The sequence below is a fragment of the Polyodon spathula genome, chromosome 11 (genome assembly GCF_017654505.1).
Source record: "Polyodon spathula isolate WHYD16114869_AA chromosome 11, ASM1765450v1, whole genome shotgun sequence".
NCBI classification, from domain to species: domain Eukaryota; kingdom Metazoa; phylum Chordata; class Actinopteri; order Acipenseriformes; family Polyodontidae; genus Polyodon; species Polyodon spathula.
The window spans coordinates 36,835,456-36,852,556 of NC_054544.1; the positions used below are offsets into that span (position 1 = coordinate 36,835,456).

Consider the following 17,101-nt stretch of genomic DNA (forward strand, 5'->3'; position numbering starts at 1 on the left):
CAAGTCTGAAAAATAAGCATAGTTTTAAATTTATCCCCTTTTACTAAAGTACAGCTTGATTATAGCCATACCAAATTCAATGAGATCATTTTAAAATCCCAGATATTTAAAAAAATAAAATACTATGCCAGTTGTACAGTTTCAGATTTCCCTCATTAAAATAAATGAATTATTATCAAGTGTTAATACAGTTCTGTGATGCTTGGCAACACCAGACATTTAGAAGTAGTGAAGTAATATCTGAACCTTTTTTGTGAAGTATCCTGAAAAAGAAGTATGGGACCCCTTCCCCCATTTTTTCCAAATATAAATAGATGATGAATTCAAAGCACTGTGATAGAGAACTTGAAGTAAAATCGTACAAATCTACCAGGTTGTTGCAATCTCACACAAATACTGAGATTTTATATATATATATATATATATATATATATATATATATATATATATATATATATAACATACATACATATATATATATATACATACACACACACACACATACACGCACAAAAGTAAATGTCACCAAAACAATGGTTAAAAATATTTCTGATTTTAAGTTAAAAAATTTGAACCCTTGGCAAATCAATCACCATGCATTTTCTTAATCTTGTACCTATCACTAGTCTTTACCAAATTGTTTCTTGTAGTCACACTTTGGAATGTCAGAACAACATCAACTTTCCTGCTTGTAGCAAAGATTTCAACCTTCAATCATTTTTATTTTATAATTACATAGTAACTATAACAATACAGTAGCACTCTGAATTGTTCTATTAATTATCAAGTAGGACTGACACATTAATGAGTTTAGGTTTTGTAAACATCCTTTCATTCTGTCATTGAAAAATCTTGGTGGAATTTCTTTTACCTCCCTTTTTTAATCGGGGAAATAATTTTTGAATGACAGTAAAACAGAAAGAATTACTTCAAAGTTACCAAAACTGCAAATGCTCTAGAAGATATACAGTAAAAGAAAAACAATACCTTTAAAGTTTCAATCTGAAATCTTTATGCAGTTTGGTAGTAAGCAAGCCATTTAAATTTTCCAGGGACTTTCAGTAATATTGCATGAAAACACACGCCTTATGGATTCCAGTGAAGTCAATTCATGAGAATATAACTCTTTGCATTTTTTTTTTTATTTATTTTTTTTTTTTTTTTTTTTTTTTTTAGAACAAATATTGTCATTTCATTAAAAGCAGTTTTGTTTTTTGCTTTTTATAGTACAAAATAGTCCTCTTTAGGATACACAATTGGGATTGGTAAACTTCAAGAGAATCATTAGTTTTCATCCATTTTGCCTCTTAACTCTTGTACTGCTCATAAAATTTATTTCCATTATAAATAAGAGTAGAAAATAACCTAAAAAATAAGTAAATATGATAAACCTGTTTTGGCTTTCATCATCTTTAGTGGACATCCTCCCCTGCCTATGTTCGATAAAGACAATTGTATGAAAAAAACAATTGTCAGTACATAATTATTGGACTTTATTTTATTCTTGCATTTGATGCCTGAAAAAACTATATAAAACACAATAGTTCAGTCACTTATTTGTAAACAAAATACTTTGTGGTATTAAGAGAGTGCAGACAAGAGATCAAAGATCTTCTAATCAGTTACTCAAGGGTCTTAAAATCTTTATAAAACACTAGATGGGGAGAATGTCCCTTTAAGAAATATTTTCTTAAAAGTACAATGTTTACAATACTGTTTTGATTCAGCAGGTGGCATTTTAAATAACTGTGCAAGGGCTCACACTTTCATAATATTTTAGCAGCAGACGCTATATCAAAACAGCATTGTTCTTTTTTTTCTTTTGCAAAAAGAATATTCTAAAAATGGTACAAATGTATAAGGATCATTTGTATATATCAAGTAGACTAGACAGGAAATTAAAACACATGATATTAGTATGAATTATATAAATCATTTACAGGCCATCGTCCTATTAGTGGCAGACAAGCACAAATGTGTAATCTCTAGTAACCACTCAATTGTCATTGATACGATTAATTTAGGTGTGCCTATTGAATGATTATCCGCACAAATTATCTTTCTCTGTCAGATAAGAACTATTTGTTTAAGCCTGGAGTACCCTAAAACAAAACTACCAACAAATTATCTGTACTGGTCTGTCACTGCCAAAGATTTCATAATGACAGACTGAGGAAAACCAAAGCAGGAAAGCATTAACAGCACTAAAAGGAAGAACTTAAGGTACATGACATTCATTAACAGACTCTTGTGTTCTGATTAAGACAGAGTTGTGCTTCATGTAAATAATGGTTGCTTCAAAACAAACAGCAATGACCTAAGACTAGTAAAACAATATGCAAGGATGATCCAAAACAGTGAATGAACTTAAGCTGGTTGGAATAATTACAAAAGGAGGCCCATACTAAAGATAAAAGCCCAAAACATTAGATGACTGATAAGATGTGCCTGTGAATGTCTTTTATGTGGTCAACCCTCAGGATAGAATGGAAGGATTGACCTTCAGCTCAGTCCAGTCATCAGCATTTTAGTGACTGTGCAATTTCGGTTGTGTTTTTTTTGTACAAAATATGTACATTCAAGGAGAAGGTTCTACAGCGCTAGACTGTGGTACTTTTTGTCCCAATTTCAGGTCGTGCAAACTCTACGAAATCATCAATAAGGACTGGCCATGCTCCTAAAAGAAAGATTAAAAAAAAAAAAAAAAAAAAAAACTGGTGAAGTTTCTGCCCAGAAACAAATGTGTCTATCAGAAAACCCACACAATGCCCATCCCTTGCTTATACCAAGATACTACAATGAACACAAAATATTAGTTATAATTCACTCAAGCTGGAAGCTTGTTGATCATTCTTTGAATGGCACATTGGTCTACTGTGGTCCCCTTTTCACACAAAATAGAAAAACCTGCTTCTTCTACCTCAAGTAAGACAAATCTTGTTCATATTTCTATTAAAATTCATAATTAATTCAAGCACTAAGCTAGTTCCACATTTGTGGCACAGGCTTTTAATCTTCTGTCACTGGATTTCATTTTGGAGATAGTACTTTTGGTGTACTTAGTACCACAACTTTACATTCAATACAGTATTTCTGCATCTGCTTTTTCTTGCGCTCAGGTAAGTTACTACCATATTTCTGTTTGTTGCTATGTACGAAAAATGAAGTAAATTATAGCCTTTTGTTGGAATCTGATTTAGTTCAAACATTTAAATCCACACAAAAATAAAAAGTATGACTTACCTTCCTCATCATAATTTGACATGTCATCAGCTATCATTGTACTGAAGTCTAAGAGGAGGTTCCAGGTATCTTTCGGTATTGATCTTTTATGGTGTTCCTACAAGGAAGGAAAAGAGTGACAAAGAGAATAAGCTGTATTTGTTATGAAAACTAACAAATGTCATACGTTATTTTTATATCTAGCATACAAAATGCATTTTATCATATTACATACCTGCTGCAATAAATCATGTAGTGTATTATTACACAGTATCTGTCACTTACTGGAATATACATTGAAAATGTGATTATACAGTCATTTATTTTCATATTACATTTTATATATATATATATTCTTCTGAACATGACCCCTGCCATGTGTATTGCAATGGCAACATTAGAGGTGTTTGTTTTGTTTATAATAATTATTTATTTTTTAATACACATATATATTCTAGGATCATCACCGTGGTTCATATGGGATGACATATCAATGACACCTATAGGATTATTATTTACTGCTGCTTCTAGGGCACCATATGCACATTTTTCACAGGTTCTACTACAACTTTTGTAGACTACAGCAATTTATTTGGTCAGGAATGTTAATATCCACGCAGCAATACATATCGGCCATCTGACTTCATAATCACCTTCACACCTCTCAGTAAAATGTATAATTTTATGCACAATAATACAAGTTTTTGTTTTAGTACTTTTTTTCAATAAATATATATATAGTATATTTTTATATATATATATATATATATATATATATATATATATCTATATGTGTGTGAATATATCATACACACACACACACACACACACATTTTGTTAGCGACTGTAGATATACATATATAGTATACACTGACACACACTACCATTGATTCCTCTACCATAAAACACAAAAGAATGCATACTTTATCATAGAATATATAGGATCTCCAAGAAAATCCGTAATTAGCATGGACCTTTCAAACGTTCCTAAATTATTCTATTTACATTTTTTAATTTCAATACTTACCAATAAAAACTTATTCCACAGATCTAAGAATTTGAATCTTCCCGCAAGTACTAAATTCCAATAGGCAATTGCCATTTCTAAATCTGTAACCAAATACAAAGGAATGGTACATTATGTAAAAGCATTATGAAGTAGATTTTGTATTTTAAGAAAAGTTTCAAGGAATTACACTTACCTAATCCTTTCTGGCCAGGGTTCTTTGCAAAGTTAAATGTAAACTGATAAAAATCCTTAAATTTCCCTTGGTCTTTTAACTCTTGTTCCATTTTTGGCAGTTGTGCCTTTAGCTTTTCTACACTGTCGCACCTTATAAACAAGAATTAGGAGAGCCATGAGTAGGGTTTGTTTGTTGTGATCAAACACACTTGAAGTAAGCATTAAGTACCACTGTAGGTTGAGATTTTAATATACTTCTATTACATTTGTAAACAGAACTAGCAGAGAGCTTTAATACACAAATGAAAGAGGCTACAACTGACAAATGCTTAACTTTGCAAAAAGCACATTTCTGACAATGGCACTTGGCATCAGAAATAATTGCTGTACAAAGCATGGCCCATATGCCTTCTCACAACAGGAGCTAAAGTATAAAGAAGAAACATGACAGATGATTTATTACACTGGGGTTACCAATCAAAGTTACATTTAACAACACAAATGGGGAACAGCTTGTATGCTTTGTGCCATTTACTTACCCTTGCTCTGTCATTCCATCCATAAATTCTTGCTTTGAGAATTCGCACTGTGTTGCTGCTCTGAATTTCCATGCAATTATCAGTACACTTATACTAGCTGGATCGAGCCCCAGGTCATCACAGAACTGTTGTATTCCGTCTATGCCAATTTTGTTATCATCTTGAGGATCTAAACAAAAGACAATGAACATTTGAATGGAACTTTATCTTCATGTCACTGCAGTAGTCTTCTCGGATGTTTTTACAGAGGACTAATGGTTCTAAAGTTCTAAAGCGGAATCACACTTCCTAATGTCTGTGTATGTGTGTATCATAGTTTGCGCCACTAATTAATAAGGAAAAATATGAAAAAGAGATGCTGGTAACATTTTAAAGTATTTGTTCTAACTGGTTAGATATGAATCATATAATATATATTATAACATTCTTCCAACAGATTACAAATTATTTAAAGTTTATTGCTAGTAGTTATTATTTACAAAACAAATCTTTAACTGCTAATGGCACAATTAGCATGCTTATAGACTGTATATATATAGAACCTCTGCTACCAGAGCCATTAAACTGTTATCCTTATGTTTTGGTATTCTCCTTAGAAAAAAGAGCACTGCAACTTGCAATTCTTGTACATTGCACCTAACACTGTAAATTTCTAATTTAAAAAACAATAAGAGGCTTAAATGTTTGTTTATTAAAAATGTCATCTATTTTATAGCTTGCCAATCCATATGCAAACACTTTAAGCCAATACACTCACCTCTGTACCTACTGTAGAGCTGTTCTAACTTTTTCTTGTCCAATGCTCCTTTTAGGCTTTCTCGAATGTAAAGTTCTGGATTTTGGAAAAAATTGTCAGTGGCAACATCTAATTTCCAGTCATTCTGAGATAAACAACTCACTGCAGTCTTTTCACTAGATTGTGTGAAGATCATAAATTGACGAACTTTATCCTTCTGTGAGGACTTCAGCTTGTTCTGTGGAGGACAAACAGTATGTTAGCTGGACAAGACGCTTTGTTTTGTTTTCTCATTCTGGTTGGACTTACCATGGTGTGCAGCAGGAGACCACTTTTAGAAAGAGAAGTCACTGGCAATGCAGAATGTAACGTACAGTAAATCATGACTGAACTTGATATCTACTTTTGGACTACATAGAAACACATTTAAACAGAAAGAAGGGATGTTACAGTAGACTATTTTTAAGTCCGCATGTTCAAATTAACAACTGGAATCTTTATAGGAAACATAAAAAAAAATCATCAATAGAAGCACTATTACAGCAAGTACTCTTACGTTTATGAATTACAACATGTACCATATATCAACATGCATGCATGTGTATGTGGAATACATCAAAAATACTACAGTAAGGCCACAATTAATTTGGAAATGTATTATAGTTAAAAGTGTACCACACTGCCAATGTTTAAATGTTAAAAAACTAAGTAATTTCATTTTAAACATGCAAAGTACAAGGAATCCCTATTGTCTTTATTTTGGCAAGTTTCCTTATATTGGTTTCAACAGTTGAAACAACAGTTGATCATTTAGTCTGCATATTTACTTGTACTTTGTTTTTCATACTGTGTTCGAAGAGCCTGGTGCAATGACACGTTGACTGCATATGTTTAAGAACAAGGTGTATCTAACCATACCTTGCACCTCTATTTTACTGTATTCAGTACAATTCAATATGCATATTCTACAATAATAAATTACAACTGAAAAAATTGTAACAAGACATACAATCAATCATATTGGGCATTTTCATCATACACACGTTCCGATAATAAGTACTGATAAAGGTCTTTATTGACATTTAGTTTAAACATTTAAATCCATACAAATTTTTTTTAAAAAGTATGATTTAACTTCCTCATCACCAAAGTACAAATAAAAGGTCTGTATTGACAAAATCAAGAATGTTTTCCATTTTAATAGAGAAAAGGTAATTCTGATTGATAAGACTATGAGATTATAGGTAAATCCTGGCAAACCAGTAAGAAGGGAGTCTATATTACTGGTCTAAATACTACCATCCTTTAACTTTATTCCATCTGGTATTTTCCACAAGGAGGAACTTATTGATACCTTGAACAGAATAAAAACAATACAGCGGAGTTAGGGCAGCTAAAACAGGTTTACATTTTTTAGCCTGGTGGTTTTCAAACTTATCGAAATAATTCAATTTCTTGTCTGTATTTTATAAAAGCAATCTAAACCTTGGCCAAGCTAAAGTCAGCGTTATTTATTTTACTTAATTTCAATCAGTGTATGCATGCATTTTACAGATACTACTTCAGATACTGGATATCTACAGACCTCCAGAAAGTCAACGTTGTTCACAAAAGCCTACTTTACACATTCAGTTTAGTTTACTAACTAATTATGTTGCAATTCGCTTAACAAATTATGCAAACATTTGTAACCACATTTTTCATTATTTGCTTTATTATTACTTTGTTCTTATTTCTTTACAATGTTGTCATGCTTAATAAATATCTAGCCTATGAACCTTGTTTAACAAAAAGTTGTTAAAAAAGCACAGTAAGGAATCCCAAATCTAATACCCTCTGTTGTAATTAATACATGGGAGTCTAATGCTTAGTGATTAGATTGTAAATTTCAGAAGAGATCTTAATGAAGCAAAGCAGTGGGGGCTGATTGGAAGAGCAGCTTGAGGTAAAGGAAAACACAGGTGATGGAACACAGCACACAAACCAGCTAAAAAATCTATTTTTAAGCATGCTTTTTCAAAACATGGATGCAAGAATGATTAGTCAGAAGAGTATTTCTAAAACTTGGTTTCTGATAGAGAAGAACAGTAATCAAGTTATACCGACATTATTTCAGTGCAATTAGGTAAAATCTCTAAAGAGGCTGCTTTTCTTCAGGACAAAACTTGCAGCACCAGAGGTAAAGTAGTTCTGGAACTTAACATTGCTGTACAGGTGGGGCATCTGCCTGAGGACAAGTGTCTGAGCAACATGGTTCCTGTGAAATTGTTATGCATGTTTGATGTCTGCTATACAATAGTACTCATCCAAATGCTTACAATAAATAAATAATTGACTGAATAAATAATTAAATTCAAGGTCATGGCCAGGAACATCAATTCAAGGGCTTGGTTTAGGTCACTGGTGGGGTACTACTCTGTCTTTACTCTAAGGCTGAAAATAGCAGGAATGCAATTGGGGTGTTGACTGCCAAAATATACAAAATACTTCTCTGACTAAAATCTGACTTTAAAACAAAAAGATATTCAAGTGTGTACAACCCATATGTTCCTTTTTTAAAATCAAATTAAACGTTTTTAAAATAGGTATATACAGTGAAGACATCGCTATAAATATTTATACATAAATTATTTTATATAATTAAATGTGTCATATCAGATTAAAAAGTGGTGCATAGGGCTAAATACATTGGCGTTTCTTGTCACTGTTAAAAGCAATTTTCCAATTACAGCATAAAACAAACTATAGCAGCTAGCACAACATGTCACCTGTATATCACTGGTTTCTTGTTGAAGTTTTAATTACTGATAAGAATGTATTTTTCGTCCTTACACTGTCATACAAGTAAACAATGAATAAAGTCACAGCATTCTTAATAATATATTTAAACAAAATTAAGCAAAAATAAAGGCTCAATCCCTTTGCCATTTTTTAAAACATTTCAACTTAACTTGATCAGATGAAGAAACTTTTCCGAAAGACGTCCCTGGGATAACTACTTACAGTATACTTAATATGCATGTTAGTATACTGTTTTTTTGTTTGTTTGTTTGTTTGTTTGTTTTTAACTGGTCTGCTGTTTTGGCTGGAAATTAATTAGACCTGCACACTACAGGTTAGCAAAATTGAAAGTGTTAATACAGCTTGACCATTAATCTTTTAAAGGTTGTATCCTTTCTTTAGAGTTCATTTCCACAAGCATTAACGAAACACACTGATAGATGTGTATTCCCCCCACAGAAGCACATACTGTACAGTACACTACACAGATCCAGGGACCTGGACAAATCTCCTTTTGAAACAGTTGTACAAAATGCAAACCAAAACTGTAACATATACCAAAACTGTACAATAACAAAATATCAACAATAAAGACGAGTTCTTAGTTGTTTGCTGGAAGATTTAATTCGAGAAACACTACTGTATCCATCACTGTAGAACCATTTACATCTACTAGGGTGTAAAGCTACAGATTCTTCCTCAATAAACATTAAGCAAATGATATCAGTTCTTTGGAAGTGGTTAACAGACACACACTCCTTACTCCGTTTTAAATTATACAACACACTACCTCTCTGGAGGCTGGGACTATCATATTCCTAGTAATTTGTTTCCCCTATATGCTGTGTTGAGACCAAGCATGTTTGTATATTTACATATATATGTTGCATACAAACAGGACACAGTACGTTGATCACTGTTAAACTGAGGAGTAATGGTGCTATTCTTACTGCAAAACCAATATACAATTAAAAAGCATAACATTTAAGATTTAAGCATGAAACATTACAAACACATTACAAAACGTCAGCTTGTTTTAGGGTTAGAATGTGTGAATTAACACTTGTGACAACCTGACACGGGTACAGGGGTTACAAAACCTATCGATTTGTAGAATACATGTAACCTAATTAAAAGGCAGTTACTCTACCTAACACAATATCGCAGGTGATGTGTAGATAATTTATCAATGACCACTCTTGGGTCTTTCATAACAGTACTGTAACAAGCTCTATAAAACCGACCTCCGTGTTATTATTTTACAATGCAAAATATTTTAATGGGTATAGCGATATTTCAGTTTTTGCCAGCCTCGGTAGGTTTTAATATTACATTTTTGTACCCTATTTCAAATCTTGTCTATGTTTATAGGTGGCTCCAGATACCTTTAAGCTAAAAAAAAAAAAAAAACTAAACAAAACAAGCAGCACTAATACTCTTTATAAACACAATGTTTTGTGCATATAACAAAGGCAATGTCAAAACCCATGTGTTATTCTGACGTTGTTGAATCGAAAACGCTACAGCCTGGTTTACGTACTAACAACAGCCCAACCAGGGCTAGGCCCGTCATCCACGGTCCTCCATTGCGCACGCATTCCTGGTTTCGATTCTCTTCTGAGAGGCAGAACAAACAGTCACAGCAAAACCGGCATCTTCTGCTTTTCAGCTTTACAGAAACAATGAATTCAAACCTAGCTATCAGGAAACTGTAACCCAAACAACACCCACTGACCGGCGTAAATAAAATATGCCATTCGTTATGGACATTGTAGTTATGGCATTTTGAAATTACAAACTGGATTTTCACTTACCATGTTTGTATGTAATAGACAGACACTCAGTCCTCGGCTCCACTACCTCTTCCTGCTCATGCGCACTGCTACTAACGAGTAGCAGCGGTAGCCCTCGGAGCTGCGAGTCTCTCGATTTGCCCTTCACGCAGTATTTTCCCAAACTCTTTTACCTGGGACCCTGTCCCCGTCCCTGTCCCTGTCCCTGTTAAGCACAGCTTTTGTAAATGCTCTCGACTCAGACATGATTCAAGATAAACGCAGACAGCATGGTCAACTTTATTGATACCCACGGCACTGCCTATGCCTTAGCAGATTCCATAAGAAATAACACCGCCCTTATCTAAACTAGTTTAAGACCATAAATGGTACCATTCACGTTTTTCTTTTTTTTTTTTTTTTTACTGACATTGTTTAATACTTCTATTATGATACGGGGTAAAGATTATTTGTATAATATATTATAGTAGGGTTACTATAGCCCTGTTATAGTTGCAATATTCATACACAAATGTATTGCTATTATCAATAAAGAACAAAGACTAAAGAGTGTGACCACAACGCTGGTGCCTTTGCAACACTATACGGTACTTCCACCAATTAGAATGCACCCCAGTGTGCCAGTGGGCTAGCTGGGTGTAAGTACATCTTAAGAGTTAAGGACTGGAAGCAGAGTTAATTTTGAAATGGAAAACTACAAAGCAGCAATGGTTCTAGTGGCTATTGGAAATGTTTACAGAAAGTAAAGGAGTTGGATGACACGCATTATCTGGACAAACCGCCTGCTAAACGGAAAATTCCTTTGGATAGACTAATGCACATGGCAACGGCTGAAGTTCTTATTGCAGGTATTGGAACATTTTCATTTTAAAAACACACATCTCTTTTGAAGTCGTGTAGATACGGAAGTGTCCTAGTGCCAATTTAAAAAAAAAAAAAAGTATCTCCTACGTATCACTTTTTTTTTATTATCTACTAAGCAGGACTTTCTATCTCCTACATAGGATTAAAAAAAAAAAGTCAAAGTAGGAGATTTTTTTTTTTTTTTTTTTTTTAAGAATTTGCGGTTTTGATAAGGTCGTTTGTATAGGCAGTAATACAGTGTGGTCAATATGAAACAATGTCACCCGTTTTAATTCTTATTAGTTTTTAAGGGACATTAAGCAACTCTGAGCATAAGTCTAGCGTTTGTGCCCTAACAAAAAAGTAATTCACTGCAAATACTGCAAAGCTGATACAGTAGCAATGACAACAAAAAATGTATGGTAAAAATAATAATAATTAAAATAATGATAATTAAAGAAAATTACCTCAGGTGTGTTTCAGTGGGCAATCGTAACAAAATATGCTTGTTGAAAACTTGAGCCTTTTTTAAACAATGGTTAAAAAAGCTAAAGAAATATCAAGCCTACTACATGTTCTTAATCAGTTTATTCTGGAACAGGTTTGGACAACTGGCAGTCATTTTACTATCCTTCCACCAAAACTGGACCCCGTAAGTGTTTAACATAAACATGAGTGAATTTGTAATTTACAATAACACTTCAATAATACAGCATGTCATTCTTGCAAACCGTCTGTATGGATTCATTTTAACACTGGTTAATAGTTTTAATTCATTTTAGCACTTGTCTGGTCACTTACTTACAGTTATTGTTCAATGTATTGTATTTAATTAAATTAATTATATATATATATATATATATATATATATATATATATATATATATATATATATATATATATTGATGTACTAGTTTTAGTGTGCCATCTGACTGAAGTTAGTAGAAGTGTGGAGAGTCATTTTACATATTACATATTAAAATACGTGTTACTATGATCAAAAACAAGTTTTTGTTGTAAAAGTTGTAGTACTAATTTTTTTTTTTTTTTTACTGATTCACAGCACTGTGTCCCAAGTAGCAAACTAATCCTTATGAAGGCATATTTTTTGTCAGATGTTGAATGAATGGCTTGCGTGTCTCTTTGGAAGGTTTCATGGGGTCTCTGTGTACACCACTCTTCATAGATATGCTATACAATGGAAGCCTGTGTCCCAGTGAGAATACTGTAGAAAGAAGATAGCACTGTTTTCAGGTACAACAGAAATAGCTTTTAGCGTGAAGATTTGTTAACAGACCAAAATATTATTTTTATAAATAGTGTAAATTTAGTAATATTCAGTATAACACAATTGTACAATGTACAAACAGAATAAACTTGGTAATCCTTGTATGCTTTTATTTCTCTATCACTAGATTATAGTGAAAACTGGTTTTACTTTGAAGCCAAGTGGCAGTTCTACCTCCAGCACAGAACAATTGAAAAAGCCGGCTGTGACAATCCTGTCTTTCCAGAAAACTATGATGCCAAAGACGCAAGGTAAAGCTGAGCAGCAGTGTGAACTGTGGGGAAATGGGCAGAGGGCACAAGCCATGTCAGCAAAATACAGGCCTTTGGAAAAATATAAGAGGAAGTGGCTTCAAAATCTATTTTCATGAGTGGTTCTTATTGCATATAATATTGTTTTGTTTCTTTACTTGATATAGACTGTTTTGGGGTGCTTTCACTGGAGTTCAGTAGCTGCCCTTCAGTTCTAGTAGCCAGTCATTGTCATATATAACACTGGCTTAACGAAAACTCTCTGAGAAACGTATAGTTACTTCTTCCACCGGTCATGGTGAGCGAAAATCAGCCAGAGCAACAAAATAAAAGAAGAGGGTATCTGTTTGGCTGATGGTAAATATTTTTTAAAACATCAACAATGCATCCTTTCAAATTATTAAATTTTTGTATTGGCTGGGAAAAGGGATAATACAAGACTGATTAACTAACCAGCCACCATATTCATTACACATAATTTAAGTTAGCTTCAATTCAACTTCGGTTATATTAACCTGCTGGCCACTATGGAGTGGATTCAATCAAAAATAGAGCAGATAAATAATGCTGGTCAAAAAGTGGTACTGCATGTTTGATTGAATCTTCCCCTGTATCACATGACCCAAATCGGCATGCTTGTGCTACCACCTTCAGCAGTTGTAGTATTGGAGGTTATGGGGTAGATGTAAGGAGGTGATTTGCAGGTGCAAAACCCACAAAATGCAGCCAAAAATCGCGTTTAGCAGCCGTAAAGTCTGATTTTAGCAGCAGCTAAAAATGCGGCATATGTAAAGAATGGTGTTCACCTGGCGTTCTGCACCCGCTATTAAATTTGCACTTTGCCATCATTAATCCATTAAAGAAAGAGCATGGCATTAAGTGCGATATGGATACTAAGCAGCATCAACATTATAATATGATGTAGGGATTTTGCCTTGCACTTAGGCAAATGCTGACCCTCCAAAAAATTTTACACCTCTTCATACAAGGTGCAGCCCATTGTAGAAGCGAGTAACTAAGCTGTATAAAAGCACACACCTGCAGAGACCTGTCATTGGCTTAAGGATGGCTGCTGTGGTACACTTCCGCTTCCGCTATCCCCGCACATGTGAAAGTGCTGTGTTCTAGCCTCTGGTTCCTTTCAGAGCACAGTTGGAATGTCTGGAGTGATAACCCAATCCACCTTTTCCAGAGTGTGTACTAATTTGCATTGCTGTTAAACTTACATATGGCGCAGTGCAAATTGAGCAGCGCCTTCATGCAATCGGCATGTTGGAGACTGGACTAGGGCAGCATACTGTGGCTCGCCGTCTTGGGTGCTCACAGCCAGCAATTTCAAACCTGGCGACACGGTATAACCAGACACACTCAATCAATTACATGCCACGAACTGGGAGACCAAGAATTACAACACCTGCCTAAGATCGACAGATCATTTTGCAGCATCTTCGTGATGTCAATTGTTATTCAGCACAATAAAAAGTCACTGCACCTGCTCTAAAACAGAGTTTGCCATGTTTCGATCACATCTACTGAATTTTATCCAAATATAAGCGATAAGTTTCTTTTGATGCTCAGTATATATATATATATATATATATATATATATATAATCACACACACACACACACACACACACACACACACACACACACACACACACACAGGGTGATTAGAAAGTAAGTTTACCACATCAACACATCATATCATTGATGCATTAAACTTCCTTTCCAATCACCCTGGATAGATAGATAGAGAGCCCTTAGGTTATGTGGTATATTTGTGGTAAATCTGTATTTAGTTTTTCAAGCGGATTGTGTGGCTGACTGTTGTGTTTTTCTCCCTCCAGTGGCTGAAGATAGAAATTGAATTAATGGTCATCATAAATACATAATGTTCTTCTCAAACTAATCCCAGCTTTTAATCTTGTGCACAGAGCCCTTTCCTTTAGGTCTCTCAGTCGAGTCACTGCCTCTTAGTGCAGGGTGGTTATGAAGTCACAATGACACTGTAAACTGCTGCCTTTTTCAAAGGTGCCGGCCTCCAGACATGTTGTGTTTCTCTTGTGAAGGTGCAGTTTTTTTTTTTAATCATGTTGCCTTGATGATGGCTACTTACCTTGAGACAAAATGGGCCCATCTTACAAAATGATTGCACTTTTAAGCATCAGATGCAGGTAAATCTAATTGCTCTTCATTTACTAGTTGATTCTACAAAAATCTCTATTGCGCTACAAAAACCACGACTGACTCAGTATCAGCTCCTTCAGTGCAGATTTACACAGTTTGGTATCAAGAACAAAATTGAAAAAATAATTCTTATTGAGCCAGGAAAGAGGATTACCTTAAATAGTCCAAACTTCTGATGGTACGAACAATTTTGCTCAAAACACTACTCAACATGGCCCTCAAGAAAGACTGAATAAAAGCATCTCCATAATCACCCAGAGGCTGGGTATGACCGAATAAACAGAATCCACAGATAATATTATAGTCTCAAAGAAGCAAGAGAACTCTCGTACTCAGCTGAATGAACAGACAGCAGATCACCACCCACTTTCTACAAAGCTGGGCACCACAAGTACAATTTCTCAAGTGGATGTCAAAACTGCTCCAACAAAGTCAGTGGTAGACAATGCACCTGCAATGTTACAAACATCTGCTGAAGAGTTACAGAAAGAAAGGTGGACTGAAAATGCTGTGTTGGTTTCTCTTACGTGTGTTCCTTGCAACACAAATTAAACTTTTGTTTACATATTGCCAATGATCAACCCGTGACCTCCCCAAAGATTCAGACAGACAATATTCCCAGACAGAAACTCAATACAAAAAATGAAGCTGGCATGTACAGATAGACAAAACTATTCCCAACAAAGGGCTACAGAAATTCCCAGCCACGGCTTAGACATCAACAATCCATCCCTGTATGCAGACAAAGTCTCTCCAGCTACACAGCACAGAGAAGTAAGGGCTTGTTATACATGACAAGAGCCCTGAACAGGAGCTCTGAAAAGACCTCCTAAAGACAGCTTTGAAATGAATCCTCCCGCAGTGCCCACCTATGATGCAGACAGGCTTCCTGGCACAGGACTAAGGTCCAAGTTGAACTCAAAAGAGGCTACAGAAATTCCCAGCCAAGTGTTGAATTTAAATCAAGGGAAGTAATGTTAAAACTGTACAATGCACTCCTCATCTTGAATATTGTGTGCAGTTCTGGTCACCTCGCTATAAAAAAGATATTGCTGCTCTAGAAAGAGTGCAAAGAAGAGCGACCAGAATTATTCCGGGCTTAAAAGGCATGTCATATGCAGACAGGCTAAAAGAATTGAATCTGTTCAGTCTTGAACAAAGAAGACTACGTGGCGACCTAATTCAAGCATTCAAAATTCTAAAAGGTATTGACAGTGTCGACGCAAGGGACTTTTTCAGCCTGAAAAAAGAAACAAGGACCAGGGGTCACAAATGGAGTTTAGACAAAGGGGCATTCAGAACAGAAAATAGGAGACACTTTTTTACACAGAGAATTGTGAGGGTCTGGAATCAACTCCCCAGTAATGTTGTTGAAGCTGACACCCTGGGATCCTTCAAGAAGCTGCTTGATGAGATTTTGGGATCAATAAGCTACTAACAACCAAACGAGCAAGATGGGCCGAATGGCCTCCTCTCGTTTGTAAACTTTCTTATGTTCTTATGTTCTTATGAATGTTACACTATCAGTTTCTGAACTCACACAAACTGTGAAGACAACCACTAGAGTCCAGCGCAGAAGAGCCAATAAAAGGCCGTACAGAAATATTCTTCCCTGCTCTGTGGTTGGCATTAAAGTATCTCTGGAACAAAAGTACTCTGAACACGAGAAGTTCGTGGATCAGCTTGCCTGCGTAGCTCCAGCACGAGAAGTAGCAAAGCCCAAAACACTAACCGAAGAGGCACGCTTACCTGGCATGTGGCACGTTCCCAGTAGAGCAGGGAAGCAAGAACTCAAAGAGTGTTCCATAAAAGTATGAAATACACAGCTATGCTGAGCCAATAGAGGTTCATCAGACATTGACAGTCACTGCAAGGGTAGTGCTGCTAGCTAGCAAACTCATAATGCTTTCCTGATATTTACATTTATATACAATCAATAGCAATTCCCCTCATGAATTTAGTGTATTCAAAATGAGCTGTGTCTAAAGACCACCTGCCTTTTAAGGACTAGTTGTAGATGCCTTGAGAGGTTGACAGACAAAGCAAATTGAGTTAAAAGAAAGGGTCACGCATATTTTGCATGAAAGCTTGTGTGTGATTTTGTATCCGTGTCATTTGAATGTATTTGTTCAGCTACTGTATAACTTTAAAACACTCAATGTGAAATCTAAGGTAAAAGTGCAAGTTTTACCATTGAATTGGTTTGAAGAGAAAATGCACTTTCAGCAGCTCTGAAAATATCAGATGTGACTTTAGCATCACTAATGCCATTTACT

At 34.9% G+C, this 17,101-nt stretch overlaps 1 protein-coding gene across 1 annotated transcript; it reads right to left on the reverse strand.

The window, feature by feature from the left end:
- Nucleotides 1-498: 498 nt before the first annotated feature.
- Nucleotides 499-10,362, reverse strand: dcun1d1 (DCN1, defective in cullin neddylation 1, domain containing 1 (S. cerevisiae)). Its single transcript, XM_041264871.1, has 7 exons — nt 10,276-10,362; nt 5,702-5,918; nt 4,945-5,113; nt 4,425-4,555; nt 4,250-4,332; nt 3,244-3,340; nt 499-2,677 (listed from the first exon to the last, which is right to left on the reverse strand). Exons 1-7 carry the CDS (start codon nt 10,276-10,278, stop codon nt 2,601-2,603), a joined length of 777 nt encoding a protein of 258 aa, XP_041120805.1. The 5' UTR covers nt 10,279-10,362; the 3' UTR covers nt 499-2,600.
- Nucleotides 10,363-17,101: the final 6,739 nt, after the last annotated feature.